Source organism: Mandrillus leucophaeus, unplaced genomic scaffold, assembly GCF_000951045.1.
Source record: "Mandrillus leucophaeus isolate KB7577 unplaced genomic scaffold, Mleu.le_1.0 Scaffold207, whole genome shotgun sequence".
NCBI classification, from domain to species: domain Eukaryota; kingdom Metazoa; phylum Chordata; class Mammalia; order Primates; family Cercopithecidae; genus Mandrillus; species Mandrillus leucophaeus.
The window spans coordinates 1,148,956-1,169,992 of NW_012102110.1; the positions used below are offsets into that span (position 1 = coordinate 1,148,956).

Consider the following 21,037-nt stretch of genomic DNA (forward strand, 5'->3'; position numbering starts at 1 on the left):
GGCCCGGCGGGGCCGCTGGCCGTAGGAATCAGCGAAGGCTGCCAGCTCGTCCATGGAAACGGCCGGCACCCCCGTGGCGAAGTTCTTCCGTGACAGCATCTCGGATTTGGAGCGTGGCTGGCTGCAGGTAGAGGAGGAGTGGGTCAGACGGTCAGTTCCTCCCTGGAGCTCGAGGCAGAGCTCCAACATCACCAATTGTGTCCCGGGGCTGCGCTCAGAACACCTCGGCCTGAGCCTCAGCCCTGCTCCAGGCTGGATGAAGCATTCCAGGCTCCTCTCTCACCCCAGAACGTCAAGTGGGGGCAACCTAGTCTATCCCACTCGTGTGCCACGCATCAAAATGGAGTCGTGTGGACAGAACATATTCTGTGTCTTATGGAATACCAACACACTGTGGGGCTGCCTTCTGGTCATTATGTTGTGACCTCTCGTTGACAGCCACACGTCTCCAACCTCAAAGCCATCGCAGGTGTCGTCAGTACACACAGTTATGGTCCCAGGAATCCCTGTAATGTGTGGTGACACACAGAGAGGCCTTTTCTTCCCTTAGAGCTGAGGGCCAATTTACCTACTGGGGCAGGAGGGGAGAGGGACCCTTGCAATTTGTAAGGGAAAGGCAATGTCGCCTGTCTTTTAAGGTAAAGGACAGATGAGTGGTGAAGGTGCTATTTAGGGGGAATAGCAAATCTTAGCCTCCCACAATTGTGGGAGGCCACATCACCTGGGTAAGTGCCTTAGCACCTGGAAGTTTCCATTTTCCCAGTTTAAAATTGGGGACATTAATAGTAGCTGCCCTTTAGAGTTATGAGAATTAAATGCAAGAGAAGTGTTTGGCATTTTATCTTTCATATACCAAATGATCAAAAATGAGGGAGATGGCCAGGCATGATGGCTCACGCCTGTAATCCCAGCACTTTGGGAGGCCAAGGTGGGCAGATCGCTTGACTTCAGGAGTTCAAGACCAGTCTGGGCAACATGGCAAAAACCTGTCTCTACCGAGAAAAAAAAAAAGATGTGAGATGATGGGTAGGATTCTTTAGAGGTTATAGGATAAAAATATGAGAAGGGCAGAGATCTATTAATGTTCATTAAAGGGTCTAGGGGACCCATTTCAAAGGTCTTGAATAATTACTTCTACACGTTATCACAAGTGTTCCCTGTCTTGACAAATGTGAGATGTTCAATATCCTGTAGAAAGAGAGATGCGTCAGGATAACCTGGAATGGGAGACAGAGATACTACTGGATGGCATCTTCCTTGCCTCCGATCTACCCTGCTTTCCAGCTCCTGCCCCCTCACACCGACCAGACCTGCCCCTCACAGCCATCACCTGTGCCTGAAGCTCTCTCGATCCTCTTTGTTATACTCCATGGCTGAGGGCCCGCGGCTTGCCCCACTGCTGCCTCCCATGACACCTGACCAGTAGTCAGGATTGCTCTCCAAGTCCCCAGACACAGGGAACTGTTTGCTTCTCATCTGACGGAAAGATTGGCGGAAATTGCTGTCCTCCTCATGTAGGGAACTGAGTTCTGAGATGGTGTTGTTATCTGCAGGGACAAAACCAGGCATCATAGAACTTTCTATGTGTTACTCTGTGTTCGACAGGAAGGGAATCCTGTTAAGGGCTGAGAACCTAGGCTGCAGGAAACTCCCGCCTCATTCCTGTCCAGGGTGGGTTGTAAACCTGAACTCGTGGTGTTTGCATTCTTAGCTCAGTAGGAATTGGCTCCAGTTTGAAGCCTACTTGCTTATAGAGAGGGAGGTTCCTACATGCTCTGTTCTTGGAATAGGAGAACAAGTTTGTTCTTGTTGCACCTAAGGCAGGCTTTCCAGAACTCAGGCTCTCTGTTGCTGGCCTCCGCCTAGTAACATCATCATCCTTGTTCAAATGTTTTCTTCTTCCTTTATAGTTCTGTGATGAGCTGTGTTGATCCTAGGCATGTTAAGCCAGAAACAGAAAAAGAGAGACAGAAGCCACAGATCGCAGCATCTTCCTTACTGCTGGCTCAGTCCTAAGATGGACCTTCAGAGCCAGTCCTGCCATATGCTGTGGAGGCACCGCGTTCTGGCCTCCTTTGGCTGTGCCCCTCCCCAGAGAGCAAGAAGTCCACAGAATAGTTGAATAGTCAAGGGGAAACATGTACCTAGTATCCATATGCCCACTGCCTTAGCCCATGCTCATCTAGGAACCTGGAAGATCCTGCTCAAGTAGCACCAAGTCTACTTTCAGCACTTGGGCAGACCTCTTCCCCTCTCCCAAAAAATTTTTCCAGGGGTATGTGTCCATGAGAGGCTAGGCCAGCATTTTGGAAATATGGGAAGAAAAGGGGGTTGTGCTGTACTTATACCTGTGGGCCTCTACTTATACTCTGGCCCCAGCCCAAAAATATAAATGGGGTATCTAGTCACAGCTTTCTGATTTCCTAAAGTGGCCTGATTAGCTTTTCGCAAAAGCAGTTGTAAACAAGGACCAGAATCACAGTCTGGAAAGGAAAAAATAAACAAAAACTCAACTATTTATTTATACAACTTTGAAATGTATTGAATTTCATTGTACTTAAAAAATAAATCTAGTGAATCTATTTGCAATGTAACTGAATCCGTTTGTTTTCTAAAATCCTTTAATTAGAACTTCAAAATATTATCAGAAACAACATTTACCAAATTTCAGGCCTACCTGTTGAGTGAGAGGGGGGCCAAGATAAGATGTGGAAATATGTGTCTCAGATTCCCTCTACTTCCCCCCCTCACTATCCCCAAGAGTCCTTGGAGGAACAGGGGATTTTTGCACAAAGATGAGGGAGGGTCTCCCAACACAGCCTCCTAGTTCTGTTTCACCAGGGACACGGCGTTTACCAAGAATGCCATTCAGTTTAATCATGCAATCAGTTGATTTTTAATTATAATTTAATTTTTAACCTTTTCTTCCATGTAAAAAGAAGGGACTATGCCTATTTTAAGGAAAATAACTCGGATACTATTGATTACTAAAATCTAGAACTTTCCCTTTCTCATGATCCCCATGAATTCCAATATCCCAGGGATCACACAGAAGAGGCTTTTAAAATGTACCAAATGAGCCTACTGAAAAATAGCATTGTTGGCTCAGAACTTTCCTTAAACTTCAGGGAATACTTCACTTTTTTCATTTATCTAGATAGTGAGGACGATCTATGTTTCACTATTCACAGTGATGGACTGTCTAAGTTGTATGTTGTGCTAAAATTTCTGCCAAGTTGAACACAAACATCAACCTGCCCCCATATCACAGACATCCATAATGTAACCCTAGGATAGGGGTCAGCAAACTTCATTTTGTTAAGGGCCAGAGAGTAAATATTTTAGGTTTTGCAAGCCATATTGGCACAACTATTCAATTCTGCCACTGTAGTATGAAAGCAGTCATAGATGCAACATAAGTGAATTGGCATGGCTGTATTCCAATAAACCTTTATTTATAAAAATAGGAAGTGGGGCTGGGCATGGTGGCTCATGCCCATAAAATCCCAGCACTTTGTGAGATCAATGAGGGAGGACTGCTTGAGCCCAGGAGTTTAAGACCAGCCTGGGCAACATGGCAAGATCTTCATCTTTATAAAAAATAAAAAAATTAGTTGTGCATGGTGCCATACGCCTGTGGTCCCAGCTACTGGGGAGGCTGAAGTGGAAGGATCCCTTGAGCCCAGGAAGTTGAGGCTGCAGTGAGCTATGTTTGTGCCACTGCACTCCAGCCTGGGTAAGAGAGCGAGACCTTGTCTCAAAAAAAAAAAAAAAAAAAAAAAAGGAAGTGAAATATATTTGGCCCAGGAGATATAGTTTGCTGAGCCCTGTACTAGAACTTCCCAGACTAAAAACATCCCCCAAACAACCCCCACATTTAGAAGGGCAAAGCAAATGAGGACCATACTGGCTAGCAAATTCATGAGCCTGGACCTCAGACTCAATTCTTACAGAATCTATTACTCTCCTGCCCCAACCTGAAACCATGAGATCCATTTTATAATGAGATTTCAAGATTGCCCACTTCCATGATTCACCCCATGGTTTACTATGTTCTTCAGGAATAGGACTTCTCAAAGTAAACAGTATTCCTGTTTTATCTCTATGCAGTTATAATAATATTAACTTGCAGGTTCCAGGAGATCAGGGTTCCAGTTCTGGCACTGGCACTGAGTACTGGCGCCTGTTACTTTCCCTCTCTGCCTTAGTGAAAGGGACGGATTCAACAACCTCAGAATCCCTTCCAGCTCTAGCATTCTAAAGTCCTATTAGCTAGAAGGCTGTGGTCTCTGAATAGAATGGAGCCATGGAGCCATCCACAGTTTGCTCAAGAGTTTCTTGTGGAAAGAGCACAGGACCGGGAATCAGAAGAGCTGGAATCTTGTACTAATTGTGTCACCGCATCCCTAGGTTTCTGTTTCCTCATCTGCACACTACAAAGGTTGACCTAGGCCATCTCTAAGACCCCCTTCGACTGTAAGAGTACCTTATGACCAGTAAGCCCCTAGAGGCCATTTTAATTGAGTAGAGAGAGAGGAGACATCACCTAAACCAGAATTCTTCCTTTAGTTTTAACCTTAGCTGGTTAACTTTTTCTCTGAGCTGTGAGATTCGCAGATTTCCTGCACAGACTCCTCTGTGGTCCCTGACTCACTCTGTCTCTGGCCCCTTACAGGGATCCATGACAACATTGTTACAACTAGCTTGTCAAGTGCAGTGACATCTGCATTCCTGACATTCCAATCTGGAAATGGTCTTTTTATAGTCGGTGTGGTGGGAGGATACAGCAATGGATACAACGCAGACAGGATGAATTTAGAATTGCAAACTGGGTGGAATATGTTGTCCTTAATCTGAATAAAGCTCCTCTAGTCTGGGACTGTTTCCCCAACAATTCCGTCAAGTCTCTCGTTAGTTCCAAGAAGAGGAGGGTAAAGAGACAGCGTAATGACCTCACTTCCACACCCGCCAGCACCCTCTGATAATGAGCTTGTCCATGTGGGACCTGCCCTGTGTTGCCTCCCATGATACATGATAAGTTGGAATCCACCCCAAGAATCAGCTGTGTCAGCTGCAAAGTATCCAAGGGCTGGAGCTGAGTTAAGGGTTGGGGCCCGGCCACTTCAGACTTAGTATTCAAAAAGTTCTTTTGATAAGAGGAGCAGCCTCTTTGCTTGCCCCTTAATCTCTGTTGTTTGGCATCTTTGAGAAGCGACAACCTCTTTTTTCCAGATTCATGTGCCAGACTTGTTCTTTTACTTTCAGGAGGCCTCCTTGCAGCGAGTTGGTGGTTGTGTTGTCCAAGGTTAGGGCCCTTCACGTTGGAAAAAACTGATACTTAAGCTTCCACATTTTAAGACATTACTTTGAATATATTTTAAAGGGAGTAGAAGGGAAAGACTATTTTAATAAAGCATTCCAAACCCCAGGATAACACAGCCCCAGCAATACTGACTGCCCCATGGAGAGAACCAACACAAACCAAGATGCTACCGAATTGCTCTATTCTTCATACCAGAAGGCCTGTTTTTCCCCTCTGTGTACTGAGAGCTACTTTCTTCAGTAGTGTCACCAGTACCCCTGTTAATTCTAAGCCTGCAAGCTCAGGGCTATCCAAGTCTGGTGACCCCCAAATCCCCTTAACATACTAACTCCTGCATAATGCACAGATCACAGAAAACTAACAGATGCTCACATCTGCCTCTCATCCTTCTGGCTGGATCAAACTGAGCCAGCTCCTTCTCAACATAGTACAGGACCTTCATGGAGTCTCTCTCTTTGTCAGTCTGGATCCGGTAACCTTTGCGAACTGTTGAGAAAAGCACAAGAAGGTGAGCTGAAAAAGGAAAATATCAGGAGAAGGAGGCCTCCATTTATTTTACCAAGTAAAAAATAGGGTTTCTAATTATAACAACTCTTGTTGAAATCACCCAGAAATAACAATCTATATTTATACATATGGGACCATATCTGTGATCCCCTTTATCAGATGGCGCCACTGGAATGGAGGACCTAAAGGTCAACAACAAAATTCCATTACAGTCTATTTTTAGTCATTTGTTAACCTCTGCTTCCTATCTGTTGACCTCCTACAGCTCCACGTAGCGCTCATCTTCTCAATGCTTTTGCGTTCCATTGGAGGAGTGTATTCACACTAAAAAAAGACCACTTTCTAGATTGAGGACATGTGTCACTTTACTGTCTGAGGATCCCAACTTCACTTTGTGGGAGCACAGGTAACTTACAGATACTCAAACATCAAGGACTTTGACAAAGTTGGCCTGAAAGCTTTGAGTTGCCTAGAAGATAGTGCAAAAACTCCTGAAACTGAGTTATATATAAGAACTAGTATTAATTTCTAGACCATATACATAGTAGTACAAAACAAAATTCAAACTATGTGGATTTTTAATTATGGTTCCATTTTATTTCTTCAGCATTTTCCTTTTAGAAAAAGGAATACTGTATTTTAGACATGATTAATTTGACCTGCTGCGATGTGGTTACAAGCAGCTGTTATTTTCAGGGCTTAATAAAAAACAAAACTAAAGCAGGAGAGAGAACAACATCTCCTACATCCCTATCACTCATATTGTCAGAGACAAAGACTTTTAAGCCCCATATCACTTAAGTATCAGTCTAGCCCAATACCAGCCCCAAGAGTGATAGATACCAGTGGGCCTAATGCACAGATAAGAGAAAGAGGAAAAAAACGAAAGAGAGAAGGGAATGATGGGATGGGTATTGAAAAACAATGGTAATTAGTCAGTACTTACTGGGCACTGAAAACGTGTTAGGTACTGTGCTAAATGCTTTACATGGACATTTGTTCCTCAGAACCACCTGAAACAGCACTATTATCAACCACATTTTATGTTTGAGAAAATTTTGGGTCAGAGGGGTTTCATAACTTGCCCAGGAAAAATTTAGCAGTGCCAGGGCTGGAACCATGTAGTCTGATGGAAGCTTAACCATATTTGGGCATCTTGCCTCTCTAGAGTCTAGGAAGAGAGGTAGTAAGAAGAGAAAGGTGAGAAAGACAATGAAGGAAAGCCCAGAGTAAGAAATGCTTTAGCTATGCCATGGCTTGTATGGTCTGCACAGCATGGTCCTATCTTCCAGCTATTTAGGACTTTTCAATGGGATATAAGCTAGTGACCTAACTCCAACATTCCCTGTTCCCAAAGTGGGGCAAACACCATAAAGAAACCATATGACTGCATGTAAATCCAGAGAAAACCCTGCTGTCTAGTGTCTGGCCACGTTACCCTGGCTGCGGACAAAGCCCTCCCACACAAGCTATTTACATGGAAGATTAAAATATAAAATTCCAAACCACTCTAATTGTAGTCCAAGCACTAAAAACAGAAGTCACCCACACACCCATTTGCAGGTGCACTGATTTTCTATATGAGAATATACTGGGCAGTTCACATTCATCTCAAATTGTGGAATTACTTAGAAAAAAAATTAATGAATCTCAGTACACACTTTTTAGTGGCACTTTCTCTCAGAGGTTAGATCCAGAATCCTTGCGTGGAAGCAATGATTAGCAGAAATACTTTTATTTATCAAGCTAAACATTCTTCCATCTCTACAGAGGCATTTACTGAGTTGTACAGACAGTTCAATTAAAATGCAATTATCCCACGGAACTGCTATGTTTGTTCTGAAGGCAGTTATGTCTGATGGATGAGGCTCTGGTCTGGGAAGTGAGGAACTGGGCGTCATGTAGGCATGCTGTACTATTTATTGAGGGGCCTCAAAGAAATGGTGACCTATCTAGGACTCAGTTTTCATGTCTATAAAATGCAATGAATACTTCCCAACCTTTAAATAATCTCTTAATGATGAGAGGACAACTAAGACTAAATCAGTGGAGCACTTTGGGTTCTCTGTCATTATCAGGAGCTGCTCAAATACTGCCTCAGCCAAAGGGCTTTCTTTGATTCTCATAGCTTGAAAAGTTCTCTCTCGCTAACTTACAAATTATTCAGTTTGAATTTTATTATGGCCCTTAATATATTCTAGTTTGTTTCAAGTTATCTGTATAAATGTCCAATTTTCTCAAAGATTCTTGAAGGAAAAGAATCCTTATGGTTCTAGATCTCCATGTGCCTAAAACCATGCTTTACACATAGTGGGGAACTTAAAAAATGTTCGTTGCGCTGCTGTCAGCCTGGGAATCGGGGCAGGGTTAATGGTTTCTTTGAAAAGTGCATTTTCAGTAGAGTTTTCCTCTCTAGACTGCAAACTTCCTGAGAGCAAGGACTAGGTTCACTTCTGTATCCCTAGCACCTAGCATAGAGCCTGGCACATTGTAGACATTTGAAATATGTGTGTTTGTAATGAATGAAGGAATGAGTGAATGAATGAGGAGAAACTGGGGATAGAAATCATAAAAGATCATAACATATAGCAGATGAGGCCATATGGGTTGTTTATTGGAGAATTTTGACCAGGAAGGGAAAGGCTTGGATCGTAGAAAAGTTTAGGTAAGTATCATGATGATGATGATGATGATTTTTTAAGGAAAACTAGCAGGTCTGTAGGCATTATGAAAAGGGCCTACCCTACCTGCAGCTGTGGTTTTATCGAGGTGTTCTAATTTGTGAAGCACTGTTATGGTAAACATTCAGTGATACTGAGCTAGAGGTAATGGGGGAGGGGGCCCATAAAGTTGTTGCTACATGGAACAATGTACCAGCTGTGCCCTGGTGGAGAGAGACGGTCGGTGAGAGATGGCTGCTACCCTGAGAAGCAGCTGGAGGATCCTCAGTTAATTGCCACTTGGACTACAGCATAGTTTTCTATGTCATTATAACAAATTACACTCCTCATTATGATACAGATTTGATTGTGTATGCAGAGGTTATCATGTCCCTGAAAAGTTACAGTAACCATTTATAGCCTCAAATGAAGATGATGGTTTTGCCTTCAGTACTGGCATTATAAGGAAACTCCACTGTACCAGATACTTTCAGCCTTGACTTCTTAGTCACAGCAGCCATGACTTCAGAAATCTAAATTCCTCTAATTTGTCAAAAAAGACGGAGGCAACGTATTGATCTTGTGACTTTAGGAGTATCATCCATTTGGTTTCAGTAGTTAAAAACCTGGGCAACCCTCCTTTTAAAAGCTATTGGACTTTTTAAAAATGATAAGCTACAAGTTCAAATACACTAAACTATTCTCTGATCCTGGTAGAATCTGGCTCTATGTCACATATATTCTGAGGAGCATATGAAACACCAGAAAACCTTTCCTGGTCCCTCCTCTCCAAGGATGAGATTTTCCTTTCTGAGCTGGCATCATGGATCAATCTTATAATATACTGCCTTGTATTACTACTCTTTTATTTCCACTTACAAGCCCCAGCAACCAGCTGGTAGACTGTAAATTCCTTGTGGGCAGGTAAAATTTGTAGGCATTCATTAAATTTTTCTTGATTTGAAAGCAAATAGCATGGTGTCAAATTGATTTTTATCTGTAATTTGTCTGAAGATCAGAGAACTCTCTGGGACACATGGTGATGTTTTAACAAGAAATGTCCTAGAGTATTTAACAAGAAATGTCCTAGACTATTGGCCAAAGTTCAGCATATTTGGAAAATGACTTTTTTTTTCCCCAGTGATGTTTCAGTTTAAGATCGATGGATGATTTATCTGTTTTCAAGTTCAGTCTGGCCCAAGTCCTGTGGTTGCTGTGGCTCTTCATACATACTTCTCCTCCTCTAATTTATTAGCCTTGCCAACTTCAATTTTACCGGAGAGGGGATATTGGGATATTCACTTTGATGCCAAACTATAATTTTAAAAATTCTTATTGCTGAAGGATTTTCGCTGAAACTTTTGACCCAATTAAGGCTTAGGAAGTTTTCAGCTAATTTCCCCATTACAGCCAAAATCCAACTTGTAAAACTTGCAAAAGAAGTCTCTGAGGCAGATACTCATGGATACAGCCTTGTTCTTCCTGTCCTATCTTAATAAGCTAAGTAAAGCTGTTTATGGATGATGGAACAGCTGCCAGATTCCACCCCCAAGGTGACAGCAGCTCAGCTGTGGGAGAAGTGATTCTTAAAATTTGCATATTCTCTGTGTACATACAGTAGGCATATATATAGATACACATCCTTATTAATTTTGAAAATGACATTTCAAAACCCTACTTGCCTACTCAATTCTTTTGCATGAAGAATGGGTGGAGGACAGGTAGATGTGGAAACAAAATGGATTAGAGCAAAGCAGAGTAGCTGTGGAAGGACCAGGTGGGAGATAATTGTGTTAGGCAAGGTGGGAGGTAATGGCAGCAAGGACTAGGACAGTTTCAGTAGAGATGGAGGAAAAGAAACTAACTCAAGGTTATTTTGAGTTACAATCTAAAGGACTTGGTGATTGATGAGGGATGGAAGTGGGGGAGAAGGAAGCGATAAGGATGAAGTCTCTGCTTCTGGTTTGGGCTAAAAGGTGGACAACAATGCCATCCACTGAGATAAGATATGTAAAAGCTGGTTCAAAGTGAAGAAGCAGCAGATTAATTCAATTTCCTAGGGGCTGAGGTTGAAATGCCTACAAAACACCCAGGTGGAGAGATCCAGAAGACAGTTGGATATATGGTATTGAGGAGCAAAAGAGAGGCTGGAGATAATGATTAGAAGTCATCAGCATATAGATGATGACTGAAGCCACAGGAGTGAATAAGGTTTCCCAGGGAGAGGACCTCAAACAAAACAGGAACATCTGGAGGATGCACAGTGGAAGAACACCCAGCATACACAGAGATAGGTAAGAAAAATTACAAGCTACAGTACTGAGAAAGGCAAAGGAAGATGAGCGCCTCAGAGTGGCAAATGCTTTTGAGAAGTCAAGGGAAGTAATAATTGAAAAGCATCCATTAAATTTAGCAATCAGACAATCTTAGCAAGAGCTGGTTTCCGGAGTGGTGAAAGCAATAACAAGATGGAAGGGAGCTGGGAGTTGGCAACAGCAGAGGGAAAGGAAACATTTAATATTCAAAACTCTTTCAAAGAGTTTGGCTGTGAAGAAGAGTAAAGGGACAGGAAAGCAACATCTGAGGACCACAGGATTTTTGTGAATTGTTGTATTTTAATGGGAGAGACTTTAGCATATTTTGAATGCTGACAGGAAGGAGTCACTAAAGAAGAAAAGAATGGAGATGTGAGGTGGGAACAGGGCGGAGTGTGGGTATTCAACAAAGAGAGAGCCTTGACAAAGCTGAAAGGGATGGATCCAGAGCAGTACAGAAGCAGGCAGTCTTCTTGCGTGGTAACAAGGTCTCAAGCAGCTGCCATGAAGAATGTGAGAAGGAACTAGAGTGCCTCTTACCTCTTCCATTCGGGAACCAACTGGCTATACTATATATAGTTCATCAAAGATGCCCTTTTCAACCACACAGTGTTCAAAAGACTATTGTGTACAAATGTAATCTGAAAAATTAGTGTTGTGAAATAATTACCCTAAAATTTAAGTAGCATATAAATATAAAATAGGCTAAATTGACATTTTTGTAAATTAACATTTCTTAACATTTGTAATGTTCTTTAAAGAATAATCTACATGGAACACTGGCATCAGCCACCTTGGCTACAGGAGGACTAGCCAAACACCATCACTAACACTCCCCATGGGACCATGAGTACAGAAGCGTGCCTGGTGAGGATCATGAAGACTGTCCTGGCTCCACCAGCCAGACCATGACAGCATGGGCCAGACTAGCTGCGGTGACACTGATCACCACCCTTCCTCTTTTTCCTTGCTAACAGAACCCTGATTTTGTTCACTTCCGAAGTAAACAGTTGTTTAGGCCTAAGGGGTGAGTCTTGAGTAGTCCAAGCCAATTTTGTTTGTGAATGGGCATGAGCCCAATTCTTGCCGATAAAACTAAAAGGGAAAGTCTGCTGGAAAAGTTTTTCTCGCTCTTGAAAAAAGTGGTACAAGGAAGAGAATACCATTTTCAATCTCTGAATGTGCTTAATTACCCGGAACTATGCAGTCATCAAGAGATCATGAGGTGAGCCAGCTGAGGAGGATAGGGGATGTGCTCAGGATAACAGAACAAAAGACAGAAGAAACTAGGTCCTTCAGGGCTGCTACCTGAACTGTTCTATTAACCAATCCTGGAACTACCTTACCTTGACATTTCTTGTTATGTGAAATAATATATTTTCCTATTTTAATGCCACTTCTAATTACAATTGGTTAGCATGGCAGAATGAGACCAAAATGGTTGAACTGCAACGAAGAGAAACTGGGGAAAGATAGAAAACGAGAGAGAGCAAGTATTTGCTATTCTGTGAATATAAGAACAGTTTTGTTAGATAACTCATTAAATAAAAAATAAGGGGGAAAGGATTCTGGTGGGAAGAAAGATTAGAAAAAAGGCAAATAAAGAGTATAAGTTCCACTAATATCTCTTTTGCCCACTTCATCTTTCATGGAAATGGACTACATTGTCTTTATTTCTCTAATTCCCTGTGTGTCACTGATCATTAACTTTTACTTCTCAGTCTGTGACTCATTCTGTATCAGATGTCAGAATTCTACTGATAGCTCCTGGGAGAGAAAAATACAAATCCTAATTACTCGCTGAGGATATCCACTCATTCTACAATCAGGCACTGGCAGCTCATTAGGTGGGCTAGATACCCTTCCTCACTTCACAATAGAGGCAGTCCAGATACCTCCAGGGAAGAAATGTCTGTTTTACCAACCCTAGCAGCTCATCTACATCTAGGGATTTAAAAAATCACCTTCTAAATGTATAGCACATACAATCCTAACCTTCACTACCCTGTAATCCTGTTCAAATGCCTCCAGAAGAGCTATATTTTAATGCCCCTCCAGCTCTCCACCCTACCCTGCCCCTCCACCTATACCTCCTACCTACCCCTGCCTATAACCACAAGTTAATAGTGCCTCAAATGGGGGTAACCTTCAACTAAATCAGCTCTCCTTACTACTTATTTCAATTCCGTCTATGATCTATGATCTAGACAACTTGGGGTCATCCTAAAGCCTCCTTTTCCTTCATTCCCTAATATCTCATTCTTTCAAAGTGTCTCTCAGCTTTACCCACACATTTCACTTCCATTGTCTCCATCATAATCTAGATGCTCACATATCTCAACCACTTCAACCACACCTTAGCTCATGTTCTCTGGCTCTACTGTCTCCCACTTGCCACTCCCTTTGTCATGGTACCACCTCTGCCCTCAGGAGTCTGCTCACAGTGGCTCTCACACCAAGTCCCAGATATTCTGGAGGAGTTTCAAGGCCCTCCCCAATCTGGCTCCATCATATCCTTCTACCTTCTTCCAGTCAATTTGACAAACTGGACACTGTCACATACTCACACTGTGTTCTCCCAGCTCTGGGATTTCATCACGCTGACCTTCCCACTTCGGGTGCTCAGTATCCCCTGAATGTGCTTTCCTAAATCCTATTCATTCCTCTATGCCCAGCTCAAATTTCACCTCCTCCCTGAAGATTCTGTAACCAGTCCAGCTCTTTCTTCTTTGAACTGATGGTCTTTAGCATACTCTTTAGCATCTGATTGTCCTAATAAAGGTCCATTCTCTCCTTGACCAGGCCATGCTGCTTGTCAGAGAAACCATGTCCTACACTTCTTGCAGGCCCTCACAGTACTAGTGGACTCCTGTAGGTAGGGATGAAACAACTATTTGCTAACTGAATAATCAACATTCAAGGGATACCTTGTCTCTTTTCTTATAGTTTTAGTAATTGAGGAGCCTAGGGAGAAGGCAGGGGTCAGCAACGTCCTGTAGCCCTTGGAAAGCATGACATGTACCCCAAAAGATATCTGACATAGCTGGAAGGATCCCATTTCTGGAGTGGAGAAAACTATTTTCCAAAGACACATCACTGAACTGACTGTTCTTAACAACAAGTAACCACTATGGGGGCCCGAGAACAAGCATGGGGCAGGGCAGTCTGGAACTACATTTACCACTGTGGCTTCCTCCAGTGGAGTCACTTGGTGCCAAGGGAGGTGGATGCGGCTTGTCCATCAGCATGCCAGATGAGGGGGCTCCTCCCAAAGGGACAGAGGGGATGGAGTAAGGGCCAGGGACACCGGAGACAGAGGGAGGGTACCCGGCCTTTGCTGCTTTCCCTGCTTCATACACTGTGGAGGGAGATCAAGAGCAAGAGAGATTACGTTGTCCCACCCTCCACAACCCTCACACCAAAAATCCCTGAGGATGCACTTCAGGGAGCTCCTGTATGTGTGTATGTGCATGTGTGAGTGTTTGTTCTCCTAGAACTGAACTGATTAATCAGAATCACTGTCCCCCACTCCCTTGGACTCCTCCAGCTCCACCAAACAGCAACGACATAAGGAATTACTGTGTTTAGTACCTGGCAAGTAAGTAATTAAGTGGTTCTGGGAGCTGTCACAGCAGGATCCCCAGTGATGGCAGCAGCCCACTCTTCCTCACACTGTCTGGAGGCTGCCTCGGCCCCTCTGGAGGCAGCCTAGCACACGGACTGCCCAGGGCTGCTTCAAGGAGGATCCTGAACTTTGTCTTGAGAAGGAAAGCAAGTAATGGGCTTGCACATGGTCCCTGCTCTGTGATTTCAAAAGCAGAGCAAATAACTTGATTCTTCCTAGAAACTGCTTTATTCCTGAAGATACTAAAGATACCTGGTGTACCTCTCTCTTTCAAGATGTGTTTGGTTTATGGAGGGGTACCAAACTTAATGTCTATATGGTCTTGGCCAGTAAGGTAAAAATTGTGACTCCTCAAATGAGAACTAGGCCCTATTGTAGCCCATGTCATCATGGGAGTACATAAAATAAATCTGTGGCAGGGTGGGTGCCCAAAGGCCACAGTTTGCACACTCTTCTTATATAAAAAGGAGGTTCTCTGCATGGGAAAGGAATGACCAGAGAAGGTTTCCTCTAGTTCGAATGCCTCAGGGAGAGAGAACAGCTTTACCCCACAACCGCACCACGCCAAACCTGTCCTTCCATTTTATCAATAGTGTCCATGAGAATTCCAAATGCATGGAGTGATAGGTATGGATAAGAATTGTGGACAGGTGTACGTAGGTGAACAGGCAAATGAGAATGGTCATCCTTGAGGCCAGGGGCATCCAGCGGAGAAGACTCTGGAATGACCAGTCTTGGGGGTGGCAGGACAGGAGGCGGAGGAAGAACCCAGCGCACAGAGCTGTCAGACACAGGTAGACATTTCTCTCGATTGCTCTGTCTCCCCACCGGTCATGTACTCACAGGCTTGAGGGCAGCAGCAGGACTCTGGGCAGCATGGACAGCGGACATAGCAGCAGCAGCTGTGAGGGCAGCACTGGCACCAGCAGATCCCCACCAGGACGAAGAAGAGGAAGACGCCCAGGAGCACCAGGCCAACAAACACCCACTCTGGAAGGATGCACAAAGAAATCCACACTCGAGGCAGCCCACCTCCAGGGCAGGTGCACTCTGATTGGCATCTCCCAGTGAAAGGGGGAGAGGAGGGGGGACCTAGGGAAGAAAGCATCTCTTAACAGGAGACAGAGACCCAACACTCAAGAGGAACTCTGAGAGTGAGAAGTGCAGACCCTCAGTCCAGAGGAATGGAGAAGAGGGAAGAAGGTTTTCTATGTTACACTGGGCACATGTAATAACTGGCACAAAACAATGTGGGGATTTCAGAGTCCTATACTGGGGAAAGGATTTACACTACTGACTGTAGCATCAGAACCAGGATGGGACCAGAGCTGAAAGAATCCTGGCTGAGGGGAGGGAGAACCGTGTCTGTTGGGCTATGAAGTGGTGGGTTCTGTGAATACTTTTTTTTTTTTTGTCAAGTTAATCCTCTCTATAAAAGTCTAAGTCCTGAGGAAACGGTCTCTATGTCTAGGGGTCTAGATGTAGTTTATAGTTAGGTGGTTCCAGGCCCCTTATGTAATGTATTCACCTGCTTTCCCTGCTGATTGCCCCTAGAACACCTTTCCTGTACTCAGCACCAGTGCTGAGATCCAAACCTTTTGCTTATACCAAGACAATAGTCCATGGCTAGAGAAAACTACAGACATGGCCTCCATAGAGAAGACACTGTCCCCATGAACAGATAATGAGTTTGGTTTGATCACACTCAAGCTGTCCATACTAGGCAGCCAACCTAGCCAAGGGCTCAAGTGGCTCTGAGCTTGGATAAATGGCAAGGCTGACATGTATATCTGGGTATGTTTGTTAACTCTGCCTCTTTCACAGCTCTGCCAGAAGCTGAATGTGAACTCCATTTCATTTGCCCATCCAAAAGATTAAAAGAAAGGAAACAAATTGCAAGTGGCTTAGATAAAAATGACTATGGCCCTCAGGCGACTTGTCTCAGCATCATACTTTAGAGACTTGGCTACAGGACCCAACTTCCCCCTGCAGACCTGGACAGACTGGGGAGAGCCATGCTTTCCTTTAAAACCAAAAAGACTAAAGCAATTCATTTTGGTTAAAAGCCATCTATCCCAAATCCCTTTGCAAATGAACCTCAAGCACACATTGTTTTTCTTAGATTTTGATTACTAAATATTCCTTCAATTAAATGGACATTCAGCTGGGAGCTTGAGAATATGATATTTTTATTAAATAATGGGTTGTATAATAATGGTTAACAAAATGACTTTGTTTAGAGGAAACAAACAACATGTTTCCTGAATGTCCCTCCTCACTAATCTTTCTGAAATACATTCTTAATTTGAATGGGAAGGCCTTGTGCCTGGCTGGAGTGGCCTGGAGAGCATTCATGCCAAGGACAATCGATAGCAGAAGATTTGGCCTAAGCCTTAGTAACAACACAATAATGTAATGTAGCCTGAGATAGATATGAGCTCTTAGGTTTAGATGAGCTGTATGAAGTGGTGGCTACTACTTGGGTCAAGCAGTCAAGGATAAGATTGGAAAGTTATATGTGAGAAACAAAAGAATATTATCTGTGAAAGGATTCTTGGAATCAAAGGGAGGGAAATTTAGTCCTATATGGCCAGCTAGGAAAAACACAGTAACCCTTTCTCGAGACTGGGAGATGTAACAGCCTGGGAGATGTAACAGCTAGTTTCAAGCACTGCAATGTAACATTGTTTTTGTGATGAACAAATGCTTACAAATGGAGGGAATTCTGGATAAAGGGATTACAAAGAGGCATACACTTGTGTCCTTGGGAGCAACATCAGTAAAAAGAATGTCTGTGTTTGGGTTGGTCACCTAATGGAAAGGGACTAGAATTCATAGAAGAATAATTCATGAAGCTCAATGGTGAAGACTCTGGATGTTTTTAAAAATTTGAATTAAGCTAAAAACCAATACCCAGGGATATTCTGTATCTCTGTTGCTCTTAAAACTCTGGCAGAAACCCTCCAAGACAAGACTAAATCATCCCTTTTCCTACTGTTTGAGTTTAGATATGTTCTTCCCCACAGTTCATTCTTGCTCCTCTCTGTGCCTCCCTCAACTGCAGACCATAAAGGTGCACCAAACTGATGTTGGCTTGTCTAGGATGGTGGATTCAACTGAAGGTACATAAAAAGACAGAGATGCATATTTGTCCCAGATGTCCTTCACATATGGTCTGTGGACCTGTAGGGACTCAAAGGGACTAGTAAGTCCCTGAAATTGTGTACAAAGTGATGTAGGTCTGCAAATGTGTATTTTTCAAGGGAGGAGGGGTACATAGCTTTCCTAAGGTTTGAAAAAAAGTTTGATGATGTTATAAAAAGCAATTCAGAGTAACATGGTTGTACAATAATGAATCGGTAAACATATAACTTAGGAAATAAGGAAGGCAGATAAATACTGATTCTATTAAAAATACTTTTACGTATATGGGTACAGCTGAAATACTGAAATGGGCATGGAGATTGCCAAAGAGCCTGCATGCCTGACACTGAAGGACTGGGTTGCCATCTCAGCCTATTTTTAATTATCATTATTCTTTTAAGGCCTAGTAACAGAAGAAATGCAATTTAAAAGTCCTTCCAGTGGGTTTAGTTAATCCTGGAAAAGATCAGAGACATACAGACAAATGTGGAAATAAATTAAAGAAGCAATTAGTGACTAATGCAGAAGCAAAACAGATGGAATAACAGCAAATCAAGCAAATAAAGAGTTAAATGACCGAATACCTGGCATAATCTCCACAGCAAAACTGGGCAAGAGATCAGCAAGCAGCCCTGTCCTGCCTAGAAGAAGTGGAAGGAAAAGAAGAAGGAAAGTGGTTATTCCAAAGGAAAACATAGCCTAAAGCCTGGTTCCAGTTGGTACCATCCATACGTGGGGCCATGAGTGCATGCTCTTTGTGGTATGAGAAGCACATCACCAAAGCTAGGCTGAGACAAGAGAATGACCTTCTCTCTCAATCTCCGGCAGCCATCTAAGTGAACTCTGCACCTAAACTAAGCGGAAGCAGAAACAGAACTTTCTCTCCAACTATTTATAGGAGGAGGAAATCTCTGCTTGAGCAGACTGTCATACACTATCTCCATTCATTTATACATCCGTCTCCATACACTTCATTGGAAAGTCAAGCCCGTCTGTATCCAAATGTTCAATCTACATTTTCATACATCCATACACAGTCCTATGTCCATATAAAAACAAAAGTACATATTTGGTTTTAACTCAGAATTATCTCACTACATGATTCTATTTGTGGCCTAAAGATATTTCAATGATTAAAATTTTCATAGGCAAGGGAAAGATAAAACTAGATCAGTTACACATTCCTCTACACTCCTTCTGGCTTCTGAAATACACTGTACATATGTGGATGGTATGGCTTTTCCATATGGCACCCACAGCTGGCATTATATGGACCCAAGTGCCTTCTGCATAATATGGCAGAGAAACTTAAAAGCTGGAGTTGGAACAGGTGCCCCTCAGGGGCTCTGGGAAGCAAAGAGCTGTGCAGGAAACAAGAGGCTGGAAGATGTAAGAGAGCAGATTAGTCCATTTTAAAACTAGACTGATTTACAGAAAGACATGATGAATGCTTTCATCATGTTCTCATATCAAGGTGAAGTCCTGTTATGAACTTCTTCCCCTGATATTATATCTCTACCACACTGAAGCCCTGCTAATAAACTAGTAGTACTGTAAACAACTAGCAAATTTCCCTCCTTTCAGACTTGTGATGATGGTGAAATGTCACTGTAGCACCTAAACATGCAACTAAATTCTACTTCATTTAGGTACCTGACATATACCTCTAGAACAGCACCATCCAACAGAAATATAATGCAAGCAATGTGGATAATTTTAGTTTTTCTAGGCAGTACAATAAAAAGTAAAAAGAAACAAAGGAAATTAATGTGATACTATTTTTAGCTTATGTAACTATCACCAAAATATTGCCATTTCAAGAACGTAGTAGACACATGTTGCTATTGGACAGCACAGCTCTGGCAATCTGTTTCATGCATATAGATATGGCTCATTTATAAAACAACTCCTTCATATTAAAGTTTGTTGAGGTGCATTAGAGAAAAGGTTACTCATGTGTGTGGTTCATATTTTAAATCTGAAGTCATGGTTGGTCACTTGTCCCTTCCTCTATCAAGCCACCCACAGAAAAGAAGCTCTGACAAAGGTCAAAGAAAAAGGGGCTCCTCCAGGACACTAGGGGAGTATTCCGGAGCTGGGGCAAGATTTAGTGAGTGGAGTAGAAGGGTCTTTGCTCACTTTTTTTTGGCTCTCCTCAACTCTACAAGGCCAGTGTGGTAACATGTGTCCTAGTCTATGTGGGTGATGGTCCCATGTTTAAAAAAATAATGGGGACCAGAGTATATTCCAAGGTAAGGAAGTATGGGATGGGTGACTTAGGCCAACTCTGCTTTTGGCTTTGGCAAATACAGCTTCCTTTTTTCTGTCCTCCATCTCATGCAGCTGACGTGGTAAGATGGCTCTGCTGCTTGCAAGGTCTCTTGGAAGGACAAGTAGGAGTCAAGTGGGACATTGGAAAAAGGTGTCTTCTCAGGCTAGTCTTTGACCTAAGCCTTCATAAAAGACTAAGAGGTGCCCCTAAGGCTTATGCAGTTCCCTAGCGTAGGAAACTAGTACAGATTTGGGGCCAAAGTTTGAGAAAGTGATTAAGAGACAGCATGCATTGGTCTCCTCTGAGTGTTATCTATAAAAATATCTCTTGGAAACTCAACAAGGTAATAAACAGCTAGTCAAAGATTTGGGAATTTGGACTCCTGGAGATTTCTTAAAGACCAGGCAACAATCAATGATCAAGAAGTCAATATATACTGATTTTTAAAAATCCAGTTATCAGATATGTACTTGATGGTGGATTTTTATTGTTTTTTTTTCAATCTGCATAATTAGCACTTGTAAATATGTATCTTGGTGTATCTTGTAAAATCAGAAACTTTGTTAGTGTTTACTCTCCACTTCTCAAGACTACCAATGTTTTAAACATCTCTGGATATGCTATGGTCCAAATCATTACTTAAATTCATGATAGAAATGTCATTGATGATATAAGCTACCATTTGTGGGCTCTCATAGCAAACTGACTGTGATAATTAACTATAAAAATTCATACATTCAAGGAGGATGTGGTGCTCATACATATTATATAAAGCATGTTATATTGGAAAAAGCAGTGGACTGGGAGTCAGAGTACTTAGGGCAACTTTATCATTACCTCACTTGGTGATTACTACAGGCAAATTACTTTCCCTTTCAGGGTCTCAGTTTTTTCATTAGTAAAATGAAGGGGTTGAATAGAGTAGTTTATAAACAGAAAGACCATCTATCTTAGTTTGTCTAGGACAGTTGTAGATTATGCCTATGGTCCAGGTGTAATTTTTATTAGCACCCCTTTTTACTCTCAAAGCATTCTAGTTTGGACAATTAATTATATGGTCATTCTACTTATATAACTTTTAGTTCCCAAATCTGATACTCGGTGATTGGAGTTAAAAACGCAAATGTCTATGGGGACCAGCAGGTAATACAAATGAGTACAGCTGGCCAGATGTAATACAACAGGGAGTAG

At 42.6% G+C, this 21,037-nt stretch overlaps 1 protein-coding gene across 1 annotated transcript in view; it reads right to left on the minus strand.

The window, feature by feature from the left end:
- The window catches only part of ILDR2 (immunoglobulin-like domain containing receptor 2), a 64,851-nt gene that overhangs the window by 13,737 nt on the left and 30,077 nt on the right, over window positions 1–21,037 (minus strand). The window contains exons 4-9 of the mRNA XM_011979971.1: window positions 18,159–18,215; window positions 15,274–15,420; window positions 13,987–14,163; window positions 5,696–5,809; window positions 1,331–1,547; window positions 4–121 (exon numbers count right to left, since the gene is read on the minus strand). Of these exons, the coding sequence (XP_011835361.1) occupies window positions 4–121; window positions 1,331–1,547; window positions 5,696–5,809; window positions 13,987–14,163; window positions 15,274–15,420; window positions 18,159–18,215 (830 nt within the window). The remainder of the gene's footprint in view (window positions 1–3; window positions 122–1,330; window positions 1,548–5,695; window positions 5,810–13,986; window positions 14,164–15,273; window positions 15,421–18,158; window positions 18,216–21,037) is intronic.